This window comes from Myxocyprinus asiaticus, chromosome 9 (assembly GCF_019703515.2).
Source record: "Myxocyprinus asiaticus isolate MX2 ecotype Aquarium Trade chromosome 9, UBuf_Myxa_2, whole genome shotgun sequence".
In the NCBI taxonomy this organism is placed as follows: Eukaryota; Metazoa; Chordata; class Actinopteri; order Cypriniformes; family Catostomidae; genus Myxocyprinus; species Myxocyprinus asiaticus.
The window spans coordinates 19197637-19214328 of record NC_059352.1 but is presented as its reverse complement, the minus strand read 5'-3'; the positions used below and the strand labels follow the sequence as shown (position 1 = coordinate 19214328).

Genomic DNA, 16692 nt, shown 5'->3' with positions numbered 1-16692 from the left:
TAATATCGACTGTTATGTCATGTTTGAATGTAAGTTAGCAGTGCTTGTAAAATGGATGATAACCAGTGTTTTGTCCAAGGGTGAAAAATTCCTTTACGATGGTCTGTATTTTTGGCATGGTGTGTGGAATAGATATTAAAGGTTAATGAAGGGTTCAGCTGTGCAATAGAGTGATTCTTTTATATTGCTGCCTTTTCCACTGGTAACCTACCAAGCACACGCCATAGATATAATCACCATTTACAAATTCGCTTCATTTATGTTGTTAATATCCACAATACTGTAACAAACAAGATCATTAATTGTACATCAGCCTTATTTTTTCATCCTTTCATTCAGTGCCACAAATATAAGGAAGACAACTATAATTTGATACAAATAGATAAGACTGTATCAGATTTCTTTGCCTGTCTCTCCCCAGCTCTTTCCCTATGCTAGTCTGCATTATGACAGGAGCCCACTTTTCTTTCTGCTCGTAATTGGAATGTGGGTTGGCAGTGGGTGTAAAGCAATGGGGTCTTGCAATTGAGTGGCAGCAGTCAGCCCTGGAGAACCTGTCAAAATTTATAGAAAGGCGAGCCATGTACTGTACTTTATTCAGTGGAAACTCTGCATTTAAATAGCTGTAAGCGTTTCAGTAATTCAAGGTGGCGTTATTAGAGGCTTATTTATTCACTCTGGGGCTGAGAGACAGATAATGCCTCCCCTATCAGCCATGGCAGCTCCATTTCAGTGTCTCCTGCCGAGCAGAGGATGGGAAATTAGAGTAGAATGGGCAAACATGACAATCCTGCAGCTGTTAATGAATTAAAGGGAAAACAAAGCATCAAGTTGTCTTCAATAGGGCCTTAGGTTAAGGCTTTAGTGTTATCTTGTATTTCGGCTGTTGTCATTACCTTACCAATTGAATGGTCTGAGTGGAAATAAACAGGTTAAAAATATCTATGGCCAAAAGCTCTGAAGTTTATGCTCGGCGGGAATTCATAGAAGTCAAATCATGGTTAGGTCTTGAGTTTGCGGTTTAAATATATATTTTTTCGTTATGTGCTCAGTGATAGTTAGAGTATGCCAGGCTACATTGCTGACCTTTGTGTCTGTTTATGGTGGCGTGTTCAGTTGAGTGCTGAAGCATACCAGTTTTTCATCTAACTACTTGAAAATAGTGCATATCAATCCAGCTGATAATATTATCAGTATTCGCAGGTGGCACACAGAAGATCAGTAATGAATGTTAACTCACTCTCAGAGTTTAATGAAAATTATTTCTTCAATGCACTAAATCCTCTGTCCTTTTTCTACCAACTTTTAAGCTCAAAAAACTCAATTTGTCATTGTTGCATTGTAAAACTAAATGTGTGTCTGAAAAAATAATAATAAAAGACATCCAATCACATGCTTAAAAAAAGGTGCATATTCACTGAGAAAGGAAATCTGCAGGAACTTGGCGTTTTGATATTATATTGATATCTGGGTCTTGATGCAATAATATTGTGTTGTTTAGTGTATTGTGATTCAAAATTGTGATAAATTGCAATCTTTTACTCATTTGTTTGTTATTCATCTTTATTAACAATCCATTCTCATCTCAAGCTGTCAAATACTGTAAATTGTGCAAGAGCCAAGTGCGTCAATATATAGACAAAAAAAGCAGCCTTTGGTGTCTGTTTCCTGATGTGGCAGGTAAGCCCAGGCAGTGTCAAAGGGAGGCGTCAAGGTCAATCTTTGGATATTATCACGTTTAGCCACAATATGTTTTATTATACTTACAAATATATTTACAGTTGTGGCCAAAAATATTGGCACCTTTGGTAAATATGAGCAAAGAAGGCTGTGAAAAATATATCTTTTGTTTTTCCTTTTGATCTTTCATTCAAAATATTCACAAAAATCTAACCTTGAATTGAAGTAAATGTCACGGAGAGACTCACGGAGATATGAACTCAAAAGCAAGGTATATATGCAGTCCTTGATTAGCCACTAATGATGTGCAGGTGCGTGTAGTCAACACTCAGGGGAGAGTGAGCAGAGTGTGTCGGCAGTGAGGGAGAGAGACGGCAAGAGGCTGGTGGATCCGTGACAGACCCCCCCCCCCCACCCAAAGGGCGACTCCTGGTGCCCAAAGATGGTAGAGGAGGGCAGGAAGAAACAGATGACAGGAAAGAGTCCAGGAGGTGATTATGAGGCCAAGGCGGACAATCCGGTGGCCAGGGAGAAGTCTGTGGCTTATCAGGAGGCCAGGGAGATGGCCGCAGTGCCAGGATTGGGCCAGGAGGCCTGGGAGTTGACCACAGGGCAGGGACTGGGCCAGGAGGGCTAGGAGGTGGCCATGGAGCAGGGACAGGGTCAGGAGGCTTGGGAGGTGATTTGGTCATAGGAGGTGGAGACTTAGGGGGTGAATCCATAGGCGGATCTGGAAGTGGAGCAACAGGAGTAGAGGTTGGAGGTTTAGTAGCTGGAGATCGTGGTGGAGCAGACTGAACCGTAGGAGGTGGAGTTTCTGGGGTTGAGGGTGGAGCCGTGGAAGGCTCGACGAAGGCAGGTAGAGCCAGGGAAGGTGGAGCCATGAGGGGGGAGGAAGGAAATGACCTCTGTGGTCGTGAGCACTGGCAGTGACTGGGGAACAACCTCTGTGGTCATGGCAGGCATTGGCTCGTTGGCCGTGGCAGGCGTTGGCTTGTTGGCTGTGGCAGGCGTTGGCTCATTGGCCGTAGCAGGCGTTGACTCATTGGTCGTGGAAGGCTTGGAGCAAGGAGCCATGGAAGGCTTGGAGAGAGCTGGTAGTGACTGGGAACTGACCTCCATGGATGTAAGTGCTAGCATCAACTTGGGAGTCAGAGTCCTTTTCCTTCTCCTCCTCTTCCGGACAGCTGGGAGCACTGTTGTGGGAACAGTCGAGGCTACAGGCATTGGCTCTGGGATGGTCGAGGCTATAGGTGTTGGCTCTGGGACGGTCGAGGCTACAGGCATTGGCTCTGGGACGGTCGAGGCTAGAGGTGTTGGCTCTGGCTCGTTAACCGTGGCAGGCATGGATGCTGGCTCGTTAACCATGGTAGGCATGGGCGCTGGCTCATTTACCGTGGCAGGCATGGGCGAAGGATCGTTTCCTATGGCAGGCATGGGCATTAATAACCCATGAGGAATGGCCTTCATGGCCAAATGCACCAACATCAGTGGGGGATCATCCACTTTTGGAAGTGCTGAAAACAATAAGGTAAGCTCCGTGGCCATCAGAGCAGGCAGCGGTGGCGGAACGGGGTTCCCGCCATAACCCACAGTGTAAGGGGAGAATGTTACTTCCATGGTCGTTACCGCTGACTGCGGCGGGGAATTGACCACCGGAGCTTGGAGAGTGTTAGCCCCCCCCCCCCCCCCCCCATATGTATTTAGGGGGAATTTTGGGAGAGGAGGTACCTTGGGGTTCGTGGTGATGGGAGTGACCTCCTCTGTCCAGCGTGATGAAACTGGTGAGGGGTAATGGAAAAGAACGTTTCTCCACCTCCAGAAGGGCTGTACATCGGTTCAAACCCATGCTATAGATGGATTTGAGGGAGGAGTGCGATATTGTGACTGTAGCAGTGAGTTGACAGAACTTTATAGAATATTCTGGAAGTGGAAGATCATCTCTGCCGTCTCTTCCGTCCGCTCCATGCTCCTAATAGGTAAACCCGTTGAGTTCAAAGTTACGGTCTATTCTTCTGTCACGGAGAGACTCACGGAGGCAGAGATATGAACTCAGTTGCAGGGTTTTATTGAACAGATGATATGAAGCAGCGATGTAAACAACAGGTGAGACAATCCAGAAACAAACTGAGATGTAAACAGAAGGTGAGTATTATCCAGGCGGGGTATATTATCGATGTACAGATGAAAGGAGACCTCACAACAGTCCTTTGATCTTAGCCGGGAATGTAAACAATACAGGAGAGTCCAAACGCTGGGGAATGAGCGTGGGGATAAACGACACCAACATCAGATGAGGAGAACATGAACACAGTATGTATAACCAGGTAAGTATAAGCAACTAGGGAGTCTGTAGACACAGGGAGAACATTGATGAGAGGTCTGGAGTCTCTGAGTGAAAGCAAGGTATATATGCAGTCCTTGATTAGCCACAAATGATGTGCATGTGCATGTAATCAACACTCAGGGGAGAGTGAGCAGAGTGTGTCGGCAGTGAGGGAGAGAGAGAGCAAGAGCCTGATGGATCTGTGGCAGTAAACTAATTGAAAAAGGGGAAAAATATCATAATTAAATGTTTTTCTCCAAAACACAGTTGCCACAATTATTGGCACCCTTAGAAATTCTTATGAGTAAAATATATCTGAAGTATATTCCCATTCATATTTTACATTTTTTAGTATACCTGGGTGACTAGGAACATGAAATTGTTCAGTCATGACTTCCTGTTTTACAGGGGTATAAATATGAGGTAACACACAAGCCAAATTCCCTTAGTCATCCATCACAATGGGTAAGGCCAAAGAATAAAGTTATGATGTGTGGCAAAAGGTTATTGAGTTATTACAAAATGAAGTGGCTATAAGAAAATAGCTATAGCATTGAAAATACCCTTTCCACCATCAGGGCAATAATTAAGAAATTCTAATCAATTGGAGATGTTAAGAATCGGCCTGGAACAGGACGTGTGTCTATATTGTCTCCACACATGGTAATGAAGATGGTTCGAGTGGCCAAAAATTCTCCAAGGATCACAGCTGGAAAATTGCAGAAATTAGTTGGGTATTGGGGTCAGAAAGTCCCAAAAACTGCAATCAGACGCCACCAACATTACAACAAGTTGTTTGGGAGGGTTTCAAGAAAAAAGCCTCTGCTCTTATCCAACAACAAACTCCAGTGTCTTCAGTTTGCCAGACACTACTGTAACTTTAAATGGGACCGGTTTCTTTGGTCAGGTGAAACAAAATAGAGCTTTTTGGCAGCAAACGCCAGAGGGTTTGGGTTTGGTTAGCCATATGGAAAAGTTCCTCATGCCCACGGTTAAATATGGTGGCGGATCTTTAATGTTGTGGGGCTGTTTTTATGCCAGAGGTCCTGGACATCTTGTTCGGATACATGTAATCATGGACTCTATCAAATACCAACAGATAAAAAAATCAAAACCTGACTGCCTCTGCCAGAAAGCTTAAATTGGCCATGGTTGGATCTTCCAGCAGGACAATGATCCAAAACACACATGAAAATCCCCTGACCTGAACCACATAGAAAACCCGTGGGGTGAACTGAAGAGCAGGGTCCACCAGTGTCTACCTCGGAATTTGAAGGATCTGGAGAGATTCTATATGGAGGAATGGTCTCAGATCCCTTGCCAGGTGTTCTCCAACCTCATTAGGCATTATAGGAGAAGACTCAGAGCCCAGTTCCTTGGCAAAGGGAGGTTGCACAAAGTATTGAATAAAAGGGTGCCAATAATTGTGCAATTTTCAACAATATAAAAGATCTAACAAGCTTATAAATGTACATTCACAATGCTTTTTCCAAAAAATGACAAAAAACAAAACAAAAAAACACTATAAAAGTATTCCATACTATACGATAGCTTTGTGTAAGGAACAGAGTGAAACTGAAGGTGAAGGCTTGAGCTTGTTGCAGTCGATCATGAGACACACAAGAGCCAGTAGCATTTGACATTGTTGATGTCAAACCTGTGTCGTGATGCTTCAAAAGGCGGCAATTTTTTAAGAAGTGTGTAATTTGTTATGTGATATGCCGAGTGACCATGAGCGTTGAATAAAGACTTAAATTTGGGTCTGTGCTTCATACAAAGCAATTGGAAGACTTGCAATGCACCCTGAACAAAACAGGTCACTTCAGACAGAATGTTCAAATGAAAGAAAATCACCCCAAAATATCATGTCATAATGACAAAATTGTACCCCAACATATAATTTTACATTGATAAAATTCAGATGCAGAGTCGGTCTATAGGCTGCAAATGTTTCCAGCCTGATCTCATGAACATTACATGACCATGGCAGCATTTATGCAAAATGAAATTACATGCTTCAGTACACATTTTGCTGCAGTTTGCTAGAGAAATGTCCACTAAAAGAAAGTGAAATTTTGTCGTAATCAGATGAGGTTTTTAAGGTGAATATTAGATGGAAGTTTTAATGAGTAAAACGTACCTTTCTAACCTATCTAATCAATAGTGTTGTAAATGCAAATAAGAGGTGAACAAAACAGACATCCTTATCCTAAACCAATACCTAAACCTAACCGATAGTGTGGAAAAAGCAAATGCAACATGAAAAGCACATTTTCTGAAGCAACCACATCATTTTTTGTCGCTTCAGTGACACTTTTAGCTCACGTGTCAGCTTGCGTGCCTGGCTGGGCTCGAGCCTCAGTCCTCCAAGTCCAAAGTCCAACACTCTATCAGGTGAGCTACCGCTAAAGCTAATTACATTGTAATATGTGTGTAAATTGTAGAATATTTTTATCAAGTTGAGTATAAATTAATCAAGTATAATCAATGTTAATATAGCCATTTTATTATACAATTATTTCTGATGAATCTTAGTGTGTGTGTGGAGAAGCCTGTGTAGGAAAGGAATGTGCTCACATATAGTAAACTGTTCTCATGACTGCTGAGACAATATATGTTGAGTTTCCTCCACAGGTGTCTCCTGTCCACTTCGTAAAATAAACAGACTGGAGTCAAAGTATAGGGTGATGGATGATGGTGACATGTCATGTATGGAAGGTATTGGCCACTCCTTGGTAGATGATATGTATTTAAGCGGGTGAAACCATTTTGCTGTAGTTGTTGCAACTGCAGAGCAACTCTGCTTTTTTATCTCTGATAATAAAGTCTATCTTCTGGCATCAAAACCCCAAGACTTCAAGAGTGATGTTTCACAGAGGTGGCAGAAACCACAACAAAATGTAGGTAGGTCTGTAAGACCAGCGTTAAAATGTATTGTTTTTCAAATGATCCGTTATAGTAAAAGTGTTTCGTTATCATAACATAGCAGTGTGTGAGTAATAGTGTGAAAAAAGTGTGTTTATAAAGTCATAATTGGCCCTTGTTGTCGTGATTTGTGTGAAAGTGAGCAAAACATACAGTTGTTGTAGCTCCTGTAGTGTTAAATTCACCAGGAAACTGTGGCAAAACATAGAACGTGGCACTTAAAAGTCAATTTGCAAAAATGTCATTTTTGTAACATTCATTCGATGAGACTAGGTAAAAGGTTTCTCATTGATAGCAATGCACTTGCTGGCCACGTCGGAAGATACATATACATACACCTACATATTGACATGCAGGGCTCTTGCACAAGTGTCAGTATTTGAAGCTTTATGAGTAAGAATGGGGTTGTCATTGTACTTTGGTGCTTTGCACATTGAGTATTGAACTTCCTGCTTTACTTCATAGTAGAACCATAGAAGTAGCATAGAACATCATTACATGAAAACTCTTGCACTCTAGCTGTATGAAGGATCCATACAAACATCCTTACCAATGAAACAGGTGTATTCTTAGCTCTTTCTGAGTTTACATTTTGTTTGAATAGAACAAATAATATTTGTTGACATGAAGGGCATAGATTTGGGGGGGGGGGGTTGCAGTGTGAAGCATTTAACCATATGTACTTGCTTGTTTTGATTATTGGGGAGGTGGGTTACCTCCCCCCCATACCCCCCAGAATCTATGCCCCTGGTTGACTCAATGCCACAGTACGTTTTATCTTTTCACACACTTGCTCTGAGTGGTGCTCAATCTCTCTCTTTTTTTTTTTTTACCAAAAATATTGATGTGAAAAGTGTAACAACAACAATAAAAATCACTGCATTATAATACCAATACAGTATAACATAGTAATGTAATACTTTGAAATATTGATCCCTCCCCCACCTCTGTAGAATACAGTATAAACCAAAATGATAATATGTTTCCAAGACATCTGTCTTTTTAGAACATATTCAGAGGCCCCACCTCACGTTTTTAGAAACCAGTACCTGATTGTGGAGATTTGTCAACAGTGGGAGCAAGTTCAAGTAAACCTGCTGTGGAGACAGAGCAGAGCAGTACTTTCAAACAAGGTCCACGGCTGAACAGAAAGGGTTCATTTTAATTTCAAATGAAACGTTTAGTACCAGCAGATTTCCAAAACCATGATAAGCAAGGCCTGAACTTGATATCAAACTGAGTAGGAGAGTATGATATTGATGTTTCCCTGCAAGGTGCCAAATGCTTGAATGTGAAAAGAATAATGTTATATACTATAATAAACTATAGCTCTGGCTCTTAAAAAACTTGAATGTCCTCTCCACCTAAGGGTTATTTTAGTAACTTACATATAATACTTTAATAAGATTTTATAGTTTTGTCAGTGTCTTTTTTCTCTAATTGACTTCTTTTCCCAGAGGAGTGTTGCTTATTCTATAAGAACCGTCATTTATGATTACATATTCCGGCTGGTTATGCATGTGTGCAGCAGGGAGTCTGCATTTCAGGATAACTATTAATTGGAATTTACAACAAAAGAAAATATAATTACAAACTGTTTTTAAGAAAGTTTGGTCATTACACATGCATTCAAACAACAAATGCATGGTGTTTAGAATATTGTATTGGGAAAAGGTAGTTAAAAAATCAGAGCTTGTTTAGAGAAAGGAAATGTACTTCAAAGAACTTGGCATAGAATCAGAGCTGGACCCTAAAAAATGAAAAAAGGGAATGGCTGATTTTGCATTCTTCTTACAATTTTTAGGAGGTGAGACTTTCAATTATTAAACCTCTATTTAACTGACATTGAGGTTTTAAGAGAGCGGAGGCCCTGTGTTGTATAAGGTGGAGTAAAGACAGATTTGCCGCTAGATTTTTATAGTTTGTAGTGACAGAGAGGGTAAATTGCATCATGACACATAATGTCATGCAACTGTGGCTGCTTACCCACTATACGGTCTGCCAGAGAAGCATCACCATAGTTTGGGCAATTTTAGCACTTAGGCTGTGTGATATGGCAAAAGAAAAAAAAAGAAAAGAAAAAAATCACAATATTTCTTTTTCCAATATTCAATACATTTCGATATACCTGTATACTGTATGTATCTGCTTTTAAATGGCTTTAAAGTGTGATTTTTTTTTTTTTTAATCAGGGAAATAATTTATGAGTCAGGAGCTTCAATTAATTTTCACATCAACCATCAAAATGGGGAAAATATGTGATTTCGACTGTGGCATGATTGTTGGTGCCAGGTTTGAGTATTTCTGTAACTGCTGATCTCCTGAGATTTTCAAGCATAACAGTCTCTAGAGTTTACTCAGAATGGTGCCAAAAAAAAATTAATAAAAACATCCAGTGAGCAGCAGTTCTGCGACGGAAACACCTTGTTGATGAGAGAGGTCAATGGAGAATGGCCAGATTGGTTTGAGCTGACAGAAAGGCTACGGTAACTCAGATAACCACTCTGTACAATTGTAGTGAACAGAATAGCATCTCAGAATGCACAACACATCGAACCTTGAGGCGGATGGGCTACAACAGCAGATGACCAAAACGGGCACTTTAGTAGGACCATAGTTTCCTAATGAAGTGCTCAGTGAGTGTCAAAATATTCTCCAAAATTTTTTTTATTTTAACGTTTTTTTGTTAATGCCCATGTATTTTTTTTTTTCTAAATGTTTTGCTCTTGTTGTTGTTCACATACTAAACTGTCTAGATCCAGAAATAGCTTTTGGCATGTATGTGGCAACAAAAATTATATTAGATTTGCTGCTTTTTGTATCTGACTCTTTGTTTTGTTTCACAGTTCCTCCCAAAATCTATGACATTTCATCTGACATTACGGTAAACGAAGGCAGCAATGTTTCACTCATCTGCACAGCCAGCGGAAAACCAGAGCCAAAAATCTCTTGGAAACACATCTCTCCATCAGGTGAGTTCATATCAGTTGTAAATATGTGCAGAAGGGTTAAAGAGAGTAATGGGAATGTCCTTATGACAACAGAAATATTTTGTTGTTTTTTCCTTGGATATGTTTATGGAGTTCCAAAGGAATTTTCAGGGAGGAATACGCTCACCTAATCTCGCAATCACCGCTAGAGTATATAAAGGCTCACTTGCCTCTCTCTAGGTGACAGTCCTTCAGGTATCCCTCCTTCACCCCATCTCCTCCATTAACGTTTATTACATATCCTTACGTAGTCCGGGGGCAAGAATTGGAGTGCAAGTCAAGTCTCACGCTCAAGACCCTACATTGCGGACAGCAAGCCAAAACAGTTGAACCATTTACCTCTATCTCAAGATTATATGAACACGCGTACTCGTGAAAAACCTGTTCCAAAAATGTCAAGAATATCCATCATGATTTCGTTCATTATATTTTCATTTTGGTGGAATGTGAGGTATATGCCACCTATGTAACTAATAAAGACATGGATTGTACTTTTATTGTACTAATATTACTGTTCATGCACATCCATACTAGATTCATACTATCTTAGCTGATGGTTCAAGCTGAGTTGACATACTCCAGAAATTGTTTGCTTCATCATTTATTAAAACACAGGATGAATGTATGTTTGCTGTTGAGTTGAGTGGCTCTGAAGATTATGGTGATGAGACATAGAGGTTTCTTTTTAGGAAAGGCTTTTAATCACTTATCTATTTAATTTGCTGTTGTTCTCAAAAAAAACTTCTTATTTGTATTCATTATTATTTTGCTGCAGAGCGTAAAAATAATTTACTTCATATTTACCTTTCGGTTTATACTCAACTGTTTAAAGCTAAATGTTTGGCACATTTTCAAATTGAAAGTTCAGTGCACAGCAATAACTTGAGTGCTTGTGAATTTTTATTGAGGACATCTGCACTTATCTTTGTGCTGCCATTTCATTCACTGGTTTATTTCTGCTTTTGAAATACTTTTTTAAGATTATGATCAAAAATCTTTGTTTAGACATAAATGCTGTACTAAATGCAGGTTACTTTAAATTAAACACATGAAATTTGAGGAAAATTGCTTCGATAATTACCGAAAGCATCACATTCTTTCACTTTCTTTTGGTCCACAGTTTCAGTTTGGCCCAGATATGACCCATTAGTCTGAACTAATCTTCTTCAGGCTAATTAATGTCTGTCTGGGCACAGTAGATGACAGTGAAAGAGAGCCAGTGAAACAAGAAACTTTTCATTTTAACATTTAAAGGTGAGAATTTACAACTGCTACTTCTGTCCCGCTGCTATTGTCACTATTGATATTGCTATTGTACCACAAAGATACTTGCTGACAGAGAGTAATGCCAAAACAGCAGTTATAGACCAAAACAAAATATGCATGAATCTCAAAGGGTGGTTTATATGAAATGAAACAATTTGGCTTAACAGTCTGGTAGATGGTTGAGCCAACTGGATATAAGACTTATATGCAGCAAGATCTTCGAGTAAAGCCAACTGTGCCATCACACAATAAACACCTTTTATATACTATAAGCCTACATACTGTTATACTACAGATTTCTGGCATATTTTTTGCAAGACCTATCCCAGATCAAGCTATTGCACACTTCATTTTTGCTACTCTTACAATACTTATTGTACGGGTCACTGGAATCATGATTTCTGCTTGAATATGTTTGCACTTTTATACACAAATATGTGTATATGCATGATTAGTGAATGAGACCCACTGTTCTTCATTGTTTTTTAACCATATTTTCAGACTAAATATACCATTATAAAATATCAAACATGGCAGGCTCCTAAAAAAGTATTTGGTGCACATATGGCAGCACCCTGGTAATAGTTTAGAACTGTGATCACAGTTGCCACTGAACTGTGATTTCCAGTAGTTCTTCAATCACTCTGCTTGGGGCTAAATGTGCAACCTAGAGCCACATTAGAGATTTAATTGGCGAGCAACCCCCCAACATGGGTGAAATACACTAAATGCAATTGGCCTTGTGCATTTGTGAAGTGCAGAGAATGCCCCTGGGTGCTTCAGCAGCTAAAAGAGTATATTCTTCCTACTAAAAGAGAATATTTTCCCTTCTTAAAAGAGTGGAAAAGGGTGGAGTGGAACCCTCCACCTCCCCTGAACCCTCGCAACCTGATGATTGATTCCTGGGCCCAGAGTGCCGCTCACGGCCGCGCCCCGCCCCGGTCCCTTTCTTCCCGGAGGTGCATGAGGAGCTCACGAGGTCATGGCGGTCACCTTTCACTACCTGGACCCAGTCTCTGAGCTCCTCCGCTCTCACTACCCTCGATGGTGGGGCTGCCAGGAGGTACTCAGCGATTCCCCAGGTGGATAAGGTGATTGCGGTCCACCTGTGCCTGCAAAGCGCCGCCACCTGGCGGGGCTGCCTGAGACCCCTGTCCAGCGCCTGTAGGATTATGTCGTCTTTAATGACTGAGACCTGCGGTGCCGCTGGACAGGCCGCCTCCGCCCTGCATGCCATGGCTCTCCTGCAAGTGCACCAAGCCAAGGCGCTAAGAGAACCTCGCTCTCTGGGTGACGAAGGTCACGGCGTGGTTTCTCGGGCAGGCGATGTCCACCCTGGTGGTCCAGGACTTCAAAAAAGAGAGGTTTTCATGTTCCCTGGGTCACATGTCAGGTGCACACGTCCGTCGTCACGACCACCATCCACCGTCCCATTTTGGCAGGTTTGGCGCTCCAGCGGTGGACCCCCCGCCCCTGTGCGCCCAGCTGTGGAACAAACATGCCCACACCGGGTTGGTTCCGACGGACTGCAGGGACGATATTCCTCCTCCCCCCTCCTCGACCAATGTTATGGTGGGCGTCAGGAGCCAGGTAAGTGCTTTGATGTCTCTGGACTCAGCATGGCCATGGGGTTCGAGCCCCCTCGACATGGCGCCTGAGGCTCTGCCCCGCCGCGAGGCCCCACCCGCCGGTACATCCAACATGATTGTCCCCTTGGTCCCCCTCGCCTGGAGTTTGGATGCTTGTCTCGCGCTTTCCAACCCGTCGCGATGGCTGACCCGGACCATCCGACTCGGCTACGCAATTCAGTTCGCCAGGCGCCCGCCCAGGTTCAGCGGCATCCACTTCACCTCGGTGAAGGGTGAGAACATCGCTACCTTGCGTGCGGAGATCGCTTCCCTTCTACAGAAGGGTGAGATAGAGCCTGTCCCTCTGGCCGAGATGAAGAAGGGTTTTTACAGCCCCTACTTCATTGTACTGAAGAAAGGCAGTGGGTTGCGGCCAATCTTGGACCTGCGAGTACTGAACCGGGCCTTGCACTGACTCCCATTCAAGATGCTGACGCAAAAACGCATTTTAGTGAGTGTCCGGCATCAAGATTGATTCGCGGCAGTAGACCTGAAGAATGCGTACTTCCACGTCTCGGTCTTACCTCGACACAGGCCCTTCCTGCGGTTTGCTTTTGAAGGCCGGGCGTACCAGTACAAGGTCCTCCCTTTCGGCCTGTCCTTGTCCCCTCACATCTTCATGAAGGTCGCAGAGGCAGCCCTTGCCCCGCTAAGGGAAGTGGGCATCCGCATCCTCAATTATTTCAATGACTGGCTAATCCTAGCTCACTTTCGGGATGTGTTGTGTGCGCACAGGGACCTGGTGCTCATGCACCTCAGCCGACTGGGGCTCCGGGTCAAATGGGAAAAGAGCAAGCTCTCACCGGTTCAGAGCATCTCTTTTCTCGGCTTGGAGTTGGACTCAGTCTCGATGACAGCGCACCTCACGAACGAGCGTGCACAGTCAGTGCTGAACTGTCTGAAGGTTTTCAGATAGAAGACAGCAGTTCCACTGAAACTTTTTCAGAGGATCCTGGGGCATATGGCATCCTCAGCGGTGGCCACACCGCTCGGGGTTGATGCATATGAGACCATTTCAGCACTGGCTTCAGACTCGAGTCCCGAGATGGGCATGGCACCATGGGACACATCGCGTGGTCGTCACGCCGATCTGTCACCGCCTCTTCAGCTCTTGGACCGACCTTGCATTTCTACGGGCAGGGGTTCCGCTTGAGCAGGTCTCCAGGCGCGTCATGGTTATGACAGACACCTCCAAGACGGGCTGGGGTGCCATATACAACGGGCATACAGCCGCCAGCTCCTGGACTGGCCCGCAGCTGCGTTTGCACATCAACTGCCTTGAGTTGTTGGCAGTACTGCTCACCCTGCGGAGGTTCCTACTGTTGATCCAGGGCAAGCGTGTGTTGGTACGGACAGACAACATGGCGATGGTAGCGTACATCAACCATTAAGGCGGTCTATGCTCCCGTTGCATTTCACAACTCGCCCTGCCTTGAGGTGGCATCTGTTCACTAAGTGGTGTTCTTCCTGATGCGAAGACCCCCAGAGATGCGCAGTCGTATCGGTGCTTTCCTTCCTGCAGGAGAGGCTGGAGGGGCGGCTGTCCCCCTTCACCTTGAAGGTGTATATGGCCGCCATTTTGGCACATCACGATGCAGTGGATGGTAAGTATTTGGGGAAGCACGACTTGATCATCAGGTTGCTGAGACGCGCTAGGAGGTTGAATCCCTCCAGACCGTGCCTCATCCCCTCGTGGGACCTCTCTGTAGTCCTTTGGGGTCTACGGGGAACTCCCTTTGAGCCCCTGGAGTCAGTTGAGCTAAAGGCACTCTCTTTGAAGACTGCCCTCCTGACTGCGCTCACTTCCATCAAGAGGGTAGGGGATCTGCCTGGAGTTCGGTCCGGGTTACTCTCATGTGATCCTGAGACCCCGACCGGGCTATGTGGCTAAGGTTCCCATGACCCCTTTTAGGGATCAGGTGGTGAACCTGCAAGCGCTGCCCCAGGAGGAGGCAGACCCAGCCTTGGCGTTGCTGTGTCCGGTGCATGCTTTTCGCATCTATTTGGATCGCACGCAGAGCTTTAGAAGCTTCGAGCAGCTCTTTGTCTGCTTTGGTGGACAGCGGAAAGGAAGCACTGTCTCCAAACAGAGGATCGCCCACTGGGTCGTTGACGACATTGTGATGGCATATCACGCTCAGGATGTGCCGCCTCCCATGGGGTTACGAGCCCACACTATTAGGAGTGTAGGGGCCTCCTGGGCCCTGACCAGTGGCGCCTCTTTGGCAGACATCTGCAGAGCGCAGGTTGGGCAACACCCAACACCTTTACGAGGTTCAACAATCTCTGGGTTGAGCCGGGTTTTGTCCTGTGTATTGTCAGGTACGAGCAGGTAAGTTCTGGGACAGCTGGCTGGGTGTACCGCTTGCGCATAGTGCCTTTCCCCTCCCTTGGGGTGAAGACGTGTGCTTTTGACTCCCAGTTGTGTTCACAAGCTGTGATCCCTGGATGACTTTTCTCCTTAGCCCTGTGTGGCAGACGAGTTTGCGGAGAAACTCGCTGCTGTCTGAGTATGTGTGCTAATTAGGCCCTGTACTGGGGTAGATGCTCCACATGTGCTGGTTCCCTGTAGGTGACCCCATGTGATGTCTTCCGCTAAATCGTTTACCTGTTGGTAAACTGCGTCTTCCTTGGGCAGTGGCTCCTCTACCCCCGGTCACCATGTTTGTAGAAATGGCTGATGTCCCTCCTCGGGTAGGACCTACCATGCGACTTCTCCACATGACATACTTCCAACAAGACTCGGTAAGACCATGTGATGTATTTCCACTCAAAATACCCCCCCCCCCCCCCAGTTCTCTGTGTGGGGTGTGGTCTCCGCGGTGTCTTTCCCTTGGGAGTGACATCCCCCTGATGTAGACATTTATGGCCCCCAGTCGGTTACAAATTCCACTCTTTTTGGGGAGAATAAAAGAGGAAAAGAGACCACGGCTGGGCTAGCCTGTCCCTATTTGTTGGGCAGTCGACTTGTTCCCGAAGGACCGTTCGACGCTCATAAGGGAGGGGGGTTACGTGATGGCCTGGTGCGCTGGCTATGAGGCACACAGCGGTCTGCACATCTCGCACCGCCAGTCCACGTAACACAGTTCAGTTAGTTGTGGCATTTTGTATAGGGACCCTAGTGTCACTTCATCGACACAACGTCGAGTGAGTGACAGATAGGGAACGTCCTGGTTACTTTCGTAACCTCCGTTCCCTGATGGAGGGAACGAGACGTTGTGTCCGTCTTGCCACAACACTGACTACCCGCTGAAATGGCCAGGACCTTATCTCGGCTCCTCAGCACAAAACCTGAATGAGTGGTTGCATACCAGCTCCTTTTATACCCGTATGTCCAGGGGAGTGGCATGCAAATTCCACTCGCCAATTCCCATTGGCCTTTTTTCAAAAAGCAGTGGTGTTTGGGGCTCCCAAAAGTTACCCCTAGTGTCACTACATCGACACAACGTCTCGTTCCCTCCATCAGTTTTCTTTACTTTTCTTTATATTACGTTTTCTTTATATTATGTTCAAATTTCTTATGTTGTCTGCCTTATTTTCCTTAAAAGACTTTTTAAAATTCCTTTGATCTATAAATGTAAGACTATAAAGGTGACCTTTGTCATTTCTGCGCCACTTGCATCACCACACAGCATTGCGAAAACTGGAAAATGCTGCCTTTAGAGGCTGTATATGGAGGCAGGATGAAAATAAGGTTGCTGAGACCAGTTTCTTTAAGAGTTCCTTTCATTCAAAATCGCTTTCGGTTAAGCCATTAAAGGGATAGTTCATCCAAAAATGAAAATTCTCTCATCATTTACTCACCCCTCATGCTATCCCAGATGTGTATGGCTTTCTTTCTTTTGCAGAACACAAACAAAGATTTTTAGAAGAATAC

General features: G+C 44.2%; 1 protein-coding gene across 4 annotated transcripts in view; it reads left to right on the top strand.

Moving 5' to 3' along the window:
- negr1 (neuronal growth regulator 1) overlaps positions 1-16692 on the top strand; it is a 308138-nt gene that overhangs the window by 114998 nt on the left and 176448 nt on the right. For all 4 annotated transcript variants that reach the window (XM_051705954.1, XM_051705953.1, XM_051705952.1 and 1 more), the window contains exon 3: positions 9778-9903. In XM_051705954.1, the coding sequence (XP_051561914.1) occupies positions 9778-9903 (126 nt within the window). The remainder of the gene's footprint in view (positions 1-9777; positions 9904-16692) is intronic.